Genomic DNA, 17,012 nt, shown 5'->3' with positions numbered 1-17,012 from the left:
TCAAAAGAAATGGTCTTCTAAATTATGTTTCCTTTAAGCTTGTCTTCCATGTTTCTTACCTTTTATCAATCTGTTTTTATTTGAAAGAGACATTGCTCATTTTTACTTTAGTTCATTATATGTAACAGGAATTTGGGTTTTAAATTTATCTTTTTCCTAAAAGGAAGATGCATTCCCACTGTCAGCATATGCTATTGAAAGACCTTACAGTCTTAGTTACATATCAAGGGAGAGTAAGTGATGAATATCCACAATTAAGTTGAAATGGAAGGCAAAGAAACGTGGGATTTTAGGAGTCTCTTGGGCCTCTGGGAGATGTTCTCTGCCACGATGTTCAGAGGTGGACATTGTGCTACACCAGATATCCTAGCCGTGTCTCACCTCTGGCTCTTCCACACACAACCTCAGGAAGGGAGAGTAGAAACAGATGGATTTCCCTTCTTTCATAACCAACTCTCTTCCTCCACCCACCCCTCCCCAGCTGAGGCTGAATCATTCTGATTCTCATATTCTCATCTGAAATAGCTACTTTTCTTTATGAAGAGCTGCATCATTTTCTCTGATTTCTGCAAAAGGAACACTGTACTAGAAGGAAACACTGTAATCCTAAAAACACTAGTCTGTACATTCCAAAATGGTTTTCTGTGGCTTTTTTGTGGATGATTGATATTGAATATCAAGAATAAAATATTTATGCAAGAACAGATTCTATACCTGGTTCAATATGTTCTATTGTAATTAGTTGTATAAGTGTTTTCCCTGGAGGGTTGTGAGATATTTGTGAGCCAAGGTCATATCTAAGCCATTTTTATTTCTCCAGCACCTAGTACAATGCCTTGCATGTAGCAAATACTCAATAAATACTTGCTGAATTTAAATAAATGTGTGTTGTTTTGCTATTAGTCACACAGTAATGGAAGCTGCTTCTAGTTAATGCCAGACTTTTTTGTTTTACCATTTAAAAGATATGTTATTATTATTTATAATTATATTTTATGTTTGGCTGCATTGGGTCTTCGTTGCTGCGCGTGGGCTTTATCTAGTTGCCGTGCGCGGGCTTCTCATTGTGGTGGCTTCTCTTGTTGCGGAGCATGGGCTCTAGGTGTGCGGGCTTCAGTAGTTGTGGCACACAGGCTCAGTAGTTGTGGCGCACGGGCTTAGTTGTTCTGTGGCATGTGGGATCTTCCCGGACCAGGGCTCGAACCCATGTCCCCTGCATTGGCAGGCAGATTCTTAACCACTGCGCCACCAGGGAAGTCCTATAAGTAATTATTGATGAGCTATTCCTCATAAAAATAAGCCTGTTCAGATAAATAGTAGAGTGGTAGGGAGTGCTTCACCCCTGTCCAGTTCCACTCAAGTACCAGTGACTGGCTTTCCCTTTCCCTTTCACCACTCCTGCTCTGCTTGTCAAGACCTCCACAAAGGGAATGTTTATTAGTTTTAAGGCCTCTGAAAAGGAAGGGCATCCACAGGGGACTTTTAGCTATGAGCTTGCAAAGTCTCAGCGCAGGACATGCATCCTTTTGCTGGAAAATTCCTTGCAACTGGCAGGTAGCTGTTGATGGGAGGCCTACACTCCACTAGACTAGAGTTTCTTATCAGTGATGGTATTGTCAGTTGGGGAAGGACAAGTCTTCGTGGTGACCATTTAGCACACCTGGTCCCCAGACAATGTATAGTGGTATATTAGTGATTTCCCCACCCCTGCGCTATTATTTTGACCACCAAAACCTCCCTATTTACATTTCTAAAAGGCCACTGGGGAAGTGATTTTGTTCTTGGCCGAGAACTGTCGTTAGGAAAACAGCAGAAGTGTAGTGTTTCCTGCAATGAAAATAAGTGTTCTGCAGGTGATCTAGGCTCCCAAGGGGTCTGTGGTCCTTCTCTACATAGGTCCTTGACAGTCTCTCAACACTGACTCTGCTCCTCTTTGATGACCATCCCATTCCCCATCCCTAGGACATGGTCTATTGTCCCCTATCCCGGGTCTAGTGTGGTCAAGAACTATTAAGGGTATGAGATTTTACCCGATTTGCAAGCTACACACTGGCTGCTACAATTTCACAGATCCTGGTGGGCCCTGAGACCAGTGGGTCTAAGGCAATGGACTTTATTATTCATGGCTTAGCAGGCAGCATGCGTTTTACATTCATATTGGTTCTCCTTGTCCCCCAAGTATCATGGGGGCCATGTGGAGGTGAGTCCAGGTGTTTACTGGGCACTAGTTGGTTTGTGCCACAGCTGAGGAACCCCAAACTTAGGAAATCCCCACTCTTACAAGGGGGCTACATGCCCAAACATGCCCAACCTTTGCCCCAGAGGGAAACATTATCATACTGGTCAGAAAACAAATCTGCCCTCTGTCCCAGAGGGAGACAATATCTCTGTCTTTCAAGGCTGTTTGTTCTCCAGACATCCTTGAAAAGATAGCCCAGAGTGAAAGCAGTCACAAGTTTTTGCAGAAAAGTGAGAGAACCAGGGGAAAATTGTCTCCCCGAAAGTGTCACACCCCATCCTGGCTCCTCCCCTTGAGAAAGGAGGGAGTCATTACCTCCCTGTGTACTCTTCATGCTCTCATCATGGTATAAATTCAATGTTCTGCTTTCTTCAGACATTCCATTTTGATTCTCAGAAATCAGTCTGAAAGTCTGAAAAGTTTCTTCTTGCTATTGTCATTACTGCTATAACAATTCCGCTTCATCTCAAGGTAATGTGGATGCCTCTGACTCACCAGGGGTCACTTACAACGAAGCAGAGATTCCAATTTCAAGACCTTTTGCTACATTCTGACCTGTAAAATAAAAACAAAAACAAACAAAAAAAAACTGTCACATCATCAAGGTGTTCCACAGCAGAAAAACTGTTCTCCCACCCCTTGCTCCCTGCTGCAAATCTCTGCAATGTGAATCTATATCATCACAGTTGTTATTCCCATATTCCAGGCAGCCAATAACAAAACAAGCTAGTCTAAGCCATCTGGGTCTTAGGAGAACATTCTCCTTACCAGGTGACCAGATTTGCTCCTTTTGATTTCCTTCTTTTCCCCTAGGAGAGTTAGGACTAGAGACTCGACTTCCTCTCAAATGCAGTTCCCTGACTGCCTGGAGAGATTCAGGGGGGAATTTACCTATTAGGGATTTCTGTGGATTACCTTAACCCAACCCACCCTCCTAGCCTCCCATATTTTATACCCAGATAGGGCCCTGAGGATCCTTTATCATGAGAAAGGAATGACTTCCAGCTGTGAGGTATTTTTTCTCTCACCTAGAAGTTCCCCTCTTACAGGTCCTGGCCCCTTATTCTCCCATCCAACTGTTGCTTTTCCTCATTTGGATTGTCATAAAGAGGCACCAATGGCCAAGCCAGGTGATAGGCTCCCTGTAACTTGTCCCTAACCTCAGCTTCGTATTGAGCTGCATTCCGTACCTCTTATCCTTTGCCCATTCCCCAGGCACTTTCAGTTCCAACCAGTTGAATTCATAAATGTGTTTTGAGCATAGATTACTAGCCTACAGAGGAGAGTTCACAAAGATGTGTCAGGTAGTGCTGTTCTCAAGATGTTGACAGCTAACTAGTGTCTTTAGAAGAGGACAGCAGAGAAATAGTTATAAGACAAGGTAAAATATAAACCACAGGAGTGTGTAGGAGCTGAAGAAGCGTTCCACTGAGGAGAGGCAGTATATCATATTAATTCCAAGTTAATTTGGAGTCAGATAGACCAGGGTTTGAATCTTGGCTCTACTACTTATTAGATACAGAACGTTGGCATTAGGAATAACATAAAATAATAAAATAAATACAATCCAAAAGGATTATTTTGAGATATGAATGTGATATGCATAAGACAGTACACGGCCTGTATAGTAAATAGGCAATAGTGTATGCTAATCATAGCAAATATTTGATTCTTTCCAAAAGTTTAACTGTTAAGAAAAGAAGAAAATTTGGGTGAGAATTAGAGGTGGGACGTGAAGTCTAGATAACCTATTTACAGACTGAGAAGGAGTCTGAGGAAGGGGAGAGCTTGAGGATTTGTGGAAGAGGGGAAAACTGATGGCGCCATTGAGTGGAGGAGATGAGAGTTAAACCATAAATTGTGGGAGGACTTTAGCTTTCTGGTGCAGGGCAGAACTGGAAAGCGGAACGTGCACGTGGCAGAGCAAATGGTTAAATTAAGAAAAAAAAATCACTACACCAAAGATTAAATTAAAAAACAAACATTCAAAAAAGAAATGGATTGAGAGTCAGAATTTTAATGGAGAATTGCGGGAAATGATGTAGATAAAGGAACATCTTCTTAAAGCACATTTTTTTTCCAACTCCTTAATAAGCTTAAACCGGAAGCCGGAGCCCAGCGGCAAGCGCGGCGACCCGGTCGCCGGGAGGGTCCAGCCGCGGTCCAGTCCGGGTCCTGCCCACGCCCACGCCGCCAGGAAGAGGCAGGGCCAGAAGCTCCCGCGGAACCCGAGCGCCGCGGTTGCGGCGCAGGCCGGGCAGGTTTCCCGGAAGGACTACGGGTCCTTGTTTTTAGCGCCTCGGCGTGGGGGTAGCGTCTGGGAGCCTCTGCTCTTCCGTTTTTCTGTCTCGGTTCCTGGAACTGCACATCAGAACCCCGCAGACATGTCGGGGTTCAGCCCGGAGCTCATCGACTATCTGGAAGGGAAGATCTCCTTCGAGGAGTTCGAAAGGCGGAGAGAAGAGAGAAAAACCCGTGAGAAGAAAGTGAGGACATAATGGGCCAGGATGCTCCCCACTGTCTTGTCGCCTTAAAACACTTAAGAGAGATGTGGGGGACCCAGTAACCCCATTCGCTGTGATGGGGCGGGCCGGGTACTTCCAGCAGTTTCTTCCCCTTATTACAGAAACTCGGGTTCTCACCTCGTCCCTGTTCTAAGCTCCTCTTCAAAACATTTCACCCACCAAAAAGCTTTTGTCTCGGTGGTAACCACTTATCTTTTTTTCTGTTGCCAAATAGTGCATTTTTTATTTAAGGGTAGCATAACGCTGGTGGATTAAATGGGGGGGCGTGGGGAGTAGAGTTTGGAGTCAGTATCTGTTTCTAGTCCTAGCTTTGCCACTGTCTCCTTGCGCAACTCACCTCTCTTCTTTAGGCCTCAGTGTCTCTGTTTCGAGACGGAGTGATTTGAGCTCCCATTTTTGAGCAGTCTCCCAATGGTGTGGTGTAATCTTCCACAGAAAAGAGTGAATTTTCTTGTCTGATAACAGAATCTCTGGTACATATTTTTTTATACTTATGAGGAAATACATGAACTTTCCATGTCTTCTCACTTGAAGTCCGAAGGAAAATAAAAGTAATTACACCTTTTGAGATTAGCTGTTGGATTCCTTCCTAAATCATGCAACTAATAGCGCCCCGTCTCTTTTCATTTAAGAAGCAAGGATACAATGCGTAGATTAATGAAATCATCAAGGTTTTAAAAATTATTTTTTACAAACGACTAATTCAGCCTGAAGGATGAGACCTAAGTACTATGAAATGCGTTGGCAGTATTCAAATTTAGATTCCACATAGTATGTATGCGTTCAGAGCTCAAGTCATAGAAATAGAGAATGAGGCAGATGCTGTATTCTCAACTGGGGAGCGCTAAATGTGCACTTGTTTTTGGAATCATTAATTAATTTTCAATCACAGAGTCTTCAGGAAAAAGGCAAGTCATCAGCTGAAGAAAATCCAAATGACTCTGCAGTTCCATCATCATCAGGAATTGACTCTACCAAATCTCAGGACAAAGATGTCAATGAAGGTATGTTAAGATCACTACCTTAAATGCACTAAATGTTAAGGGTACCTAATAGTTTAGTGAAAGTGTTTTTTTTTTTTTTCCTGCAGTGGTATTCTGTCATTGATACCTGGCTTATTAGGAGCATAGTACTTGGTGTGTAAGAGGTGCTCAATAAATATTTGTTGAATTATTGATTATGATGATGGTTAGTTTAGTGGGTTATGTTTGTGGAGAAGTGTTTCAAATCGACGTCAGCGTTTGTTTGGGAGCCTTTTAGAGTCATTATTCTTTAAATTGACCCCCTCACTTGATTACTAATTCTTCTAGACTATACTCCCCCAAATTGTAATGAATTACACTTCTATACAAAGTGGCTTCCAAACCACTTTTTTAATTATGGGAGATAAGATAGAAATGTCAGAGTGGAAGGCCAGTTGGCTCCACATGGGACCTCACACACACGAGAGGTATCTTGGTATGTCGCCTCATTCCAGGAGCCAGTCCTCAGCTCTGCATGACCGGATATTATATTTGGTTGCTGCACCCAGACTAATTAAACTCATGAGAGCCCAAATGATGAATTATTATGCAAATTTATTAATTTCTGGTGACTGATACACCTTTTTAGTGATCAGAATACTGATGATAGTTCACGGTATCCATTTACCCATGTCAAGTAACCTGGGGTACTGAACTATCAGTTAGAATTTAGCTTTGGGTGTAAGGTCTGATTGAGAACTTAATTAAACTTTCTAGTCCTAGTGGGTAGAAATAGAGGCTGGTTCTTTTCCCTCCAAATAAGTAAGACTTTACACAGAGAAAACACTAGTAGGGTGGACAGAAAACGAACAGGCTTTGTTCCTGCTTCCTTGGGCCAAGTGGGGAGGAAAGGGTAAAGAGGAGAGAAAATTGGGGTTATAGTTTCTTACCTTGCCAGGCAAGTGCGGTGAAAAATGGGGCTGAAATTGTTCTAAAACCTGTGAGTCCTTCCTTATCTGCTCAGAGGAGGAGCTGCTCTTCCATCATCACATCTTTGAGGTGCAACTGTAGTACCAGACACCATGGGGTGCCTGCCAGTTTTCTTACCTAAAGCTGCCCCTGAGAGGTGGCCATTAGGCCCTCCCTAAAAAAAGGTGGTTAGTTGAATCCCATTCTAGCTCCCCATGAGCAGTCAGGCATACTAGCCTCAGCTCAAATAATCCCATCAGTCCTTTTAAGATATTAAACTCCCAATTTCCCAGGAAGGTATTGTCCCAGAACTTTACCAAGACCTTTGGTAACTGTGAACATGTATTCAGAGCAGAGGAAGGGGTCAGTTTTGAACAGGTAAAGTCTGCTAATTGGAATATATGGCCACTGGAGTCATTGTCTTTTTCCTCCTATACATTGGTGAATTCCACTGCAAAATTCTTATTCTTGAGCACCAGGCAAATAGGGACTTCTTTTAATTTCATTTTCAGTTAATTGTTGCTGATATAAAAATTGCAGTTAATTTTTGTATATTGACTTTGTATCCAGGAACCTTGCTAATTCATGAATTCTGACAGTTTTTGTGCAAAGATTCTTTTGGATATTCTATGTATATAATCATGTCATCTGTGAATGACAGTTTTATTTCTTCCTTAATCTTTATGTCTTTTATTTCTCTTCCCTTATTACATTAGCTAGGACCTCCAGGACATCCAGTAAAGTATTGAAAGGAGCGGTGATAGTAGGCATACTTGTCTCATTCCTGATGACTTTGAATAATTAACCGTTAACTGTGTTTGTGGAAAATTTTCTGTAGGTACTGTTTATCAAACTGAAGGTATTCCCTTCCATTTCTAGTTGACTTAAAGTTTTTATTAGGAATAGATGTTGGATTTTATCAAATGCTTCTCTGGGGGAATTCCCTGGCAGTCCAGTGGTTAGGACCAGGCGCTTTCACTGCCAGGGCCCAGGTATGATCCCTGGCTGGGGAACTAAGATCCCACAAGCCATGCAGCATGGCCAAAAAAGAAAAAAAAAAAATGCCTCTCTGTATCAAGATGATCATATGACTTTTCTCTTTTTTTTTTCTGTACTGTAATAAATTTTATTGATTTATTTTACACCTTTTTTTCATATTTATTTTGGGTGTTTAGAATTCTTGAAGATGATCATTATGACTTCATAATAATAATTACTATTTGTTGCTCAGAACGTGTGGGTTTTTTTCATTCTCTTCTTCCTTAAGTGTATTGACTATCTCATTTATCCAGCATCTTTGGGGTTTGAGGTATTTCACATAAGTGAATAAGCTTAAGGATTTTTGAATATATATATATATTTAAAATTTTAACTGTTTTGTTGTAGCTTTTCTAAAATATGCTACTTGTCTCTGCTTTAACAGAAAATTGGCTTCTAAACTTAACTTTTCTTGATCATTCAAGATAATCATTATGAGGGCTTCCCTGGTGGCACAATGGTTGGGGATCTGCCTGCCAATGCAGGGGACACGGGTTTGAGCCCTGGTCCGGGAAGATCCCACATGCTGTGGAGCAACTAGGCCCGTGTGCCACAACTACTGAGCCTGCGCTCTAGAGCCCACGTGCCACAACTACTGAGCCTGCGTGCCACTACTACTGAAGCCCATGCACCTAGAGCCCGTGCTCTGCAACAAGAGAAGCCACCAAAATGAGAAGACCTCGCACCACAACGAAGAGTAGCCCCCATTTGATGCAACTAAAGAAAGCCTGCGTGCAGCAACGAAGACCCAATGCAGCCAAAAATAAATAAATAAATACATACATTTATTTAAAAAAAAAAAAGATAATCATTATGAACTTAGAAAAATCATTTTACTGTAGTGATATCCTCAGATACAGATGAAATATGTCATGTTATTTTGTTCCTGAAATAATAATAGTATTTTAATTTTAATAATAGCATTTATTAAGCTCTTACTATATGCTGGGCATTTTTCTAAGTACATATATATAAAGACTCATCTCATCCTCAGAGTTACCCTATAAGGCAGACATTATTGACCCCTTTTACAAATGAGCAAACTGAGGTACAGAGAGCTTCAGTAATTTGCCCAAGGTAACACAGCTGGTGATAGATGGAGATGAAGTTTGAAACCAGACAGCTTGGCTTTAGAGACCTCACCTTAAACCACTGTACTATACCTGCTGGTTATGTATCACCTTAAACTACTGTGCTACACCCCCTGGTTATGTACCACCTTAAACCACTGTTCTGTACCTCCTAGTTATGTACCACTGCAGACTTGTTTAGTTCTTAGGTCTGTGTCCTACAATTCTTTTTTTTTTTTTTTCTACAATTCTTTTATTTTTTTTTTCCTCTCTGCTTTTAACAGTTACCGTGTGTGCTTCTGATTTCCCACTTAATTTTGCCTGTATGTCTGGATAAGGCCTAAAGGATGAGTCAGCAATTCCTACAGAGTAAAATACATGGCTTTGTGACAGCTTTCCGCTTTGGATTGTTTTTGGGAGTGTTCATTTGTCTGTGTTTTTCTTTCAAGTTTGGTGTTGCTGGGGTAGAAATGTATATTCCAGAAAATACTGTTTGTTTTTTCTTTCAACTAGTGAGTATGCTAAAGCTTTTTTTTTTTTCTTTTTCAACCTCAATGTCTTTTTCTTTAGGAGAAACATCAGATGGAGTCAGTAAGTCAGTTCACAAGGTCTTTGCTTCCATGCTTGGAGAGAATGAAGATGAGGAGGAGGAGGAGGAAGAGGAGGAGGAGGAGGAGGAGGAGACACCTGAGCAACCCACTGCAGGCGACGTGTTTGTATTAGAGATGGTTCTCAATCGTGAAACCAAGAAAATGATGAAAGTAAATTTTCTTATTTTCGTATTTATAAATGGAATGTAAAAATGTGACATAGAAATTGAAAAAGAATCTTTAAATTATACATATATTCTGAAAGAATTCAAGCTGTAAGAAAGGAAATACTATGAGACAACTACTGTTATTGGTTTCTTATGTTTCATTTTAGAGATTTTTAAATGTAAAACTTTAATTATTGCATGTCTCAAAATGTACTGTAGTTTTGCTATTAAAAGTTCCATATTGTAACTTGATATTTTTTTAACCAAGTTCATTCTGAGTAGATAAATTTGAAAGGAGAATCTTCAGTAGATTGCATCATAAATCTCCTGACATATAAATCCATTTTACAGCATCCAGTTCCACATTTGTTCTAATTAGTAATTTAGTAATGCCTGACCAGTTTGATTTTTGCTTTCTTTAAATATTTTACTGTGATTTCAACTTGCTACTGTAGGAAAGTTTTGTTGGATTTGTTTTTTGTTTGAATCTAAATGTCATTTTTGTTCTGTACAGGAGAAAAGGCCTCGGAGTAAACTTCCCAGAGCTCTGAGAGGTCTCATGGGTGAAGCCAACATTCGCTTTGCTCGAGGAGAACGTGAAGAGGCGATATTGATGTGCATGGAAATCATAAGACAAGGTGTTTAATGTGGGGATTATTGACAATAGCAGTTTAATAGTCTGACTTTTTTTTTTAATAAATGTATTTATTATTTCTTTTTGGCTTCATTGGGTCTTCATTGCTGTGCGCGGGCTTTCTCTAGTTGCAGCGATCGGGGGCTACTCTTTGTAGCGGTGCGCGGGCTTCTCATTGCGGTGGCTTCTCTTGTTGCAGAGCATGGGCTCTAGGGCGTGTGGACTTTAGTTGTAGCATGTGGGCTTCAGTAGTTGTGGCGTGCGGGCTTAGTTGCTCCGCTGGAACCCGTGTCCCCTGCATTAGCAGGTGGATTCTTTTTTTTTATCAGGTGGTTTCTTAACCACTGCACCACCAGGGAAGTCCTAATAGTCTGACTTTTAAAACAAATGGAGGAGCACTTCACTGTGCTATTTGGAAAATACATTCAGAAGCTTGGAGGTGATTGTGATAACAGTGATTTACCACTTTTCACATTGAATAGGAGTCATTGCCAAGAATATGAAAATCGCAGAGTGTGATTCAATGAAATATCATTAATATTTATTGAACTCTTACAGGCTTTTTTTAAATTTGTGTGTTTTTGAATGTTTCATTTTAGGAGTTTTAGGCTTTTATAGTATTAGTCTTTTTAAAATATGGCAAACAAAATATTTTAAAACCACTTTTCAAGAGTATTCTTTTTTCTTCTATTTTCCAAATCAGTGTTAGATTATTTTAATCTACTTTTTGATAAAAGACACAGTATATACTTGTCATCTTTCCATTAAACTGCAAACCTCAGGCATATTGAAGGATGTCTTCAGAAGTCACTTTTTGACTAATCACTTATATTTATTATTTTGCTCTCCTGATGTGTTGCCAAATGATGCCCTGCATAGTGGCAGGGATAGTTGTACTAGAGTGAACTTTCAATTTATCTTTTCAATATTTTGACATTTCCTTTCATTTAGTCTAGGGTCCTTTTAGAAATCTTGTAAGATTCCTGGATTATTCATTAGAGTAATTTGAGGTCGCTGCTTTTCCTCTTTTACCCCATCAGAAATAAGATAAATCGAATTTTTTCCTTTAGGATATTTTGTTTGGTTCCTACTTTCAGTATTATCTGTTCCTTTATTTGTTTATAATTGTTTATTTTGACAATTACCTTTGATTTTAATCCCTTGTGATCTTAGAACCTCAATTCAAAAACATTATTTCAGAAATGTGGATTAACCTTTCACTTTGATAATCTGGATTTAGGTGCTACTTACGTATCTTCTGTCCATTAATCCCATACTCCTCGGTGTGGAAGCCGGATCATGAAGATTTAACCCCATTGATGTGTCTGATGCTCATTAGGATGAACTTGCTGAGTTAGTGAGCCCTGTTTAGCCTTAGCAAAGGGGGATTTTCATGAAGGGGCATGGTAGAGAGTAGGGTTTTTCATGAAATTACACTTTGCTTACAGAAAAGAATATTTTAAAAATGTGAAAATATACTAAAGCAAATGTAATCTACTGTTTATTCTTTTTTTTAAAATATATTTATTTTATTTATTTATTTTTGGCTGCATTGGGTCTTCGTTGCTGCGCGTGGGCTTTCTCTAGTTGCGGCAAGTGTTGCAGTGTGCAGGCTTCTCATTGTGGTGGCTTCTTTTGTTGCGGAGCACGGGCTCTAGGCGCGTGGGCTTCCGTAGTTGTGGCTCACGGGCTCAGTAGTTGTGGCTCGCGGGCTGTAGAGCGCAGGCTCAGTAGTTGTGGCGCACGGGCTTAGTTGCTCTGCAGCATGTGGGATCTTCCTGGACCAGGGCTCGAACCCGTATCCCCTGCATTGGCAGGTGGATTCTTAACCACTGCACCACCAGCGAATCCCCTCTACTGTTTATTCTAAATTCCATTAAGTGGTTTGTATAATTCTGCTCAAGTTATTTTAAAAGTTTAAATATTAGAGAAAGGATCCATCGTGTGAAACATGGAATTGACATCAGCTCAAGCCTCTTCCCTCAACCAATGGAATTTGTTTTTTTTATATTCATTATAGCTCCTTTGGCTTATGAGCCATTTTCTACTCTTGCTATGATATATGAGGACCAAGGTGACATGGAGAAATCACTGCAGTTTGAGTTGATTGCTGCACATTTGAATCCCAGTGACACTGAAGAATGGGTTAGATTGGCAGAAATGTCCCTGGAACAAGACAATATTAAGCAGGCTATTTTTTGCTACACAAAAGGTAATAAAAATGTTTTTCTCGTTTTCTTTGATAAAATGTTATATAATAGGTTTTTTGATCTATGTACTTGCTCTTCTGGGGTGATGTTAGCTGAAGTATATTTATTCCTTATATTCTGTTATACCAGAGGTAAGTATTTGGGCTCCCTGTATTTTCATGTTTATCAGCGACTTTCTTTATATTGTGAGCTAATACTGCACAAAAGTTGGTAGAAGAATAGGACCTTCAGTTTCCCACCAAGATCAGTGTTGGTTCTAAGCTGTTCCTTGAAGGTTAATATTAGACTTCAGTGACCAAATGGAGATTAATATGGAGATTTCAGGTTCTATTTGGTCTTAGATCAAGCCTCGTCTAGAGTTCCTGTGAAGGTAGATTTATCCCAGAATAACCCACTTGGTTGTATTGGAGAATTAGTTTAGAGTGTTTAATAGATTTTCTGAAAAGAAGGTGGGTCACACCCAGGTACCATGAACCCCTTTTTATGATAAATCTATTATTTGTATTCCTTTTTTTCTTTTTAGCACTTAAATATGAACCTACTAATGTCCGTTATCTGTGGGAGCGATCAAGCCTTTATGAACAGCTGGGAGATCACAAAATGGCAATGGATGGTTACAGGCGTATTTTAAACCTTTTATCTCCGTCTGATGGAGAACGATTTATGCAATTGGCCAGAGATATGGCAAAGTAAGTTCAAAGTGAGATATATATAAATGCTCATTAATCATCTTATTTTAGAAATCGAAGCATATATTTGATGTGAATATACTTTTTATTGAGGTTCAGTGAAGTGTTTTGCTTCTTGTATTTTATATTGTGCTTAAATATAGAGGTTTTCCCCCCCAGTACTGTTCTGTTTCCAAGTCAACTGTGTGATTGTTTAGAAAAATTTGGATATATGATTATCTTTCACATGCTCAGAAGTTTAAAAATGGAGCATGTTCTGAAAGGATGACTAGGTTCCCAGGTTTTCAGAATTTGGTTGAAGTTATGTACATTTGCAGTAATATTAAATTATTGCACATGTGCTATTGAAATGTTTGTGCTCTGAAATCTTCTGTAATCATTTTATCTTGAGCCTGTACTAGAATAACATTTTAAGATGAAAATTTTTCTTTAGATTTGGCACATGCTACTGACTATGGTATATATTTTATTCTAAAATATGCCCAACTACATTCTCTTCTCTGATATGCTGTGCAGCAAAATAAAGCAGGGAACATTCCGGCTACATAATGCCTTGTGGTATGCTTTCTCTTCTAGGATGTCTACTGTTTCAGCCTAGGATTAACCATGTTAATCTATGATCTGGGTATTTTAGGTTAACCCTATTAATTCCATGGCCATTGTCATGAAGATGCTTAGCTGTGAGATCACTCATTGTGCTCCCAAAGATGGGCTATGTAGGAATCCTGGAAGTGTTTTTAGGAAATTTGTTGAGGGGAGGCAACCCTTAATCGATCCCTGATGTATATGATGAACATTGAGGATCTTCCCAGGTTACTTTCTTTTAGTCAAATCTTTGGCTGTCATACTGGTGAGCCCAGTAGGCTTCTACTTTATGAATTGTTAGATGGCCTATGAGAGTAAATTTGTTTTCCACTTGTATTTATAATCTTGTCAGGAAAGGGTGGTAATGAACAGTTCTGCCACTGCCATAGAAGTCTTTCCTACATGGAATTCTGTTACTATAACTTCTGATTGATTAGACTTTCTCTCAGTCCCTACTTTCCCTCCAGAAATAATTATTGAATATAAATTAGGTGTTAGGCACTGTACAGGGCACCAGGAGATTCAGTATTGAATGAGTTTTAAAATTTCCTGCTGTTGAGGAGCTTACATTCTAGTTGGGGGAGACAGGCAGTAAGCAAATAAACAACTAAATATGTAGTATGTCAGATGTTGGTAAGTGATATTAAGAAAAATGAAGCAGGGAAGGGAGATAAGTTGAGGAATAGGACTGAGTTATTTTAAATAAGGGGATTAGAGAAGGACTTAATTCTTTATGTTATGGTCATACTGACCCGAAAGTGAACTGAAGGAGATAACGGGAATAGATATTAAGGAAGAGTATTATAGGCAAAGGAAATGGCAAGTGCAAAGGTATGCTCAGGGAACAACATGGAAGCTGAGGGTTTAGGGGGAGCGCAGGAAGGGGTAATGTTAGAGAGGTATCAGGAAAAGATCCCTCGGCCCTTGTGGGTCATTATAAGGTCTCTGACTTTTAATCTGAATGAGTTTGGAAGCCATTGGAAGTTTTTGAGTAGAAGAGTGACTTGATCTGACTTAAATTTTAAATGCATCAATTTTGGCTGCTCTTTTGAGAATAGATTGAGTAATGGTAAGGATAGAGCAGGGGGAACAGTTAGGAAATTATTGTAGTAATTAATGGAAGGGATAATGTAGCTTGGACCAGGGTAAAAGCCGTAGGAGATGGTGAGAAATAACCAGATTCTGGATGTATTTTGGAGGCTGAGCTCTAAGGATTTTCTGATGTATTGGGTATGAGGGAAGGTGTGTGTGTATGTGAGAGAGAGAGAGAGATGGGGGGAGGGGACAGGAGGAGGGGAAACAGAGAAGGAAAGAGTTCTGAGAACTAAACCCTGAGGCACTACAGTGTTTAGAAGTCAGGAAGATGAGGAGGAAACAACAGGGAGACTGTAGGAAATGGACAGTGAAGTTGGAAGAAACTAGGAGAACATGATATTCTAGAATTTTTTACTGAAGAAAGCACTTCAAGGAGGAGGGATGACCATCTGTATGAAATACTACAGGTAGATCACATAAAATGAGGACTAAGTATGAACATTGGGGATGGGTTGGGGGAGTCTGGGGGATAGACAGCTCTTTGGAGAAATTTATAAGGGGAGCAGAAGAATGGGGAGGTAATTGGAATGGGTTGTAGGGACAAGAGATAATTTTTAAGTTGGTAAAAATTACAGTATATTTGTATTCAGGTGGGAATGATCTACAACCAAGGGACATATTGAAGATTCATGAGAGAAGGGACAATTGCTTGATTGATATCCTTGAATAGATTGGAGGGAATGGGATCTAGTTGAGGGTTGGGCTTATGATAAAAGGAGAAGGCAGAAGATATGGCCATGGGTATGGGTAAGTAGGTAGATGTGTTGGGAGTATGTGGGATGTCTGATTTGATTCTCTTTGTAAAATAAGAAGTGAGGTCATCAGCTGAGAGTGAGGATGGGAGAATTGTGGGTTTGTAGAGGAGAAGATGTGAAATAGCTGTCTGGGTCCTTGAGGTCTTGCTACCCCACAGACCGGAAGCATTTGTATTACGTGAGAGCCTGTCACAAATGTAGAATTTCAACCCTGCCCCAGCACTACTGGATCAGAATATGCCTTTTTATAAGATTCCCAGTTGACTTGTGTGCACATTCAAGTTTGAGAAGTACTGGACTGGTAACTGTAGTAAGATTCCTGACCAGCACCATGGGCCCACTTGAGGCTAGTGGTCATTAATTTAGAGTTTAGTGAGCATGGGCAGCTGGGCAGCTGGTGGTGAAGGCATATTTGGATTAACCAGGGTTGGAGTTTTTATCAGATGATTTTGATAAAGGGAGAGAAGGGCAGGAGAATTGAGATGTGCAATGGAGTAATTATAATGTTGGATCACAGGGAAGGAGGAAACTGAGGACAGGAAGGGTGCAGAGACAGTGAAAAAGTGGTAGGATCAAAGCTTTGTAGATCCCATTGAGGTAGAAAAGTTGTTGGTATTGCATTACAGAGCAAGTGAGCTAGAATGATATGAAGTAGCTTTGGGAGACTGAGATGTGTAATGTTATGACATTACACATTTTTCTCTGGATCAGCTCTGATTATGATTTTAAAGAAGAGTTTTTTTCCTCCTCCCAAACTTTAAGAAGATGAAAATCATAGTTAATAGTTAGAGGGTCTGTGTAAGAAAATGAATTTTACAATCTGAATTAAATAAGCACTCATCCATTTTGCCATTAATTTTTTAGGAGTTACTATGAAGCCAATGATGTTATTTCAGCTATTAACATAATTGAAGAAGCTTTCTCAAAGCACCAGGGCCTAGTCTCCATGGAAGATGTTAATATTGCAGCTGAACTATACATTTCTAATAAACAATATGACAGAGCTTTGGAGGTAGGAACACTTACGTGTTTCTCTGTTAGGTTTTGAACACGTTTCTGTGTTCTAGAAATTCTTACAAATTGACAATTCCCCATTTTCGTTATATATATTAAATTACTTATATTTTAAATTATATATTTAAAGTCTGTATGGACACATTTAGATTTTATAATAATCCCGTATGAAATATAAAATGTAATTACCATATAATAAAAGCTATTGCCGTTATCACAGGTGCTAGATATGTGTGTCCTTCAGGGTAGCAGGACTCAGCAGCCAGACTAATTGCTATGATTCATTTCTTAATCTGTTGGGAAAATTAGATTGGTTTGATATAGAGAAATTATGTATTTTCAGTTAAGCATTAGTTAATATGATATAAAAATGTTAATGTATCACAGTGGTTCCTTATTTTAAAGAGACATACTGTTGCTTTTTATAGCCTATTTATATTTTGTAAGGATTATTTGAATTAACTACAAAT

At 39.6% G+C, this 17,012-nt stretch overlaps 1 protein-coding gene across 2 annotated transcripts in view; it reads left to right on the top strand.

The window, feature by feature from the left end:
* Window positions 1-4,510: 4,510 nt before the first annotated feature.
* GTF3C3 (general transcription factor IIIC subunit 3) overlaps window positions 4,511-17,012 on the top strand; it is a 30,686-nt gene continuing 18,184 nt past the window's right edge. For both annotated transcript variants that reach the window (XM_057551806.1, XM_057551805.1), the window contains exons 1-7: window positions 4,511-4,725; window positions 5,657-5,768; window positions 9,374-9,564; window positions 10,075-10,198; window positions 12,215-12,406; window positions 12,928-13,093; window positions 16,393-16,540. In XM_057551806.1, the coding sequence (XP_057407789.1) occupies window positions 4,624-4,725; window positions 5,657-5,768; window positions 9,374-9,564; window positions 10,075-10,198; window positions 12,215-12,406; window positions 12,928-13,093; window positions 16,393-16,540 (1,035 nt within the window). In that variant the 5' untranslated portion in view covers window positions 4,511-4,623. The remainder of the gene's footprint in view (window positions 4,726-5,656; window positions 5,769-9,373; window positions 9,565-10,074; window positions 10,199-12,214; window positions 12,407-12,927; window positions 13,094-16,392; window positions 16,541-17,012) is intronic.

Source organism: Balaenoptera acutorostrata, chromosome 8, assembly GCF_949987535.1.
Source record: "Balaenoptera acutorostrata chromosome 8, mBalAcu1.1, whole genome shotgun sequence".
NCBI classification, from domain to species: Eukaryota; Metazoa; Chordata; class Mammalia; order Artiodactyla; family Balaenopteridae; genus Balaenoptera; species Balaenoptera acutorostrata.
This window is presented reverse-complemented; position numbering and strand designations above follow the sequence as displayed.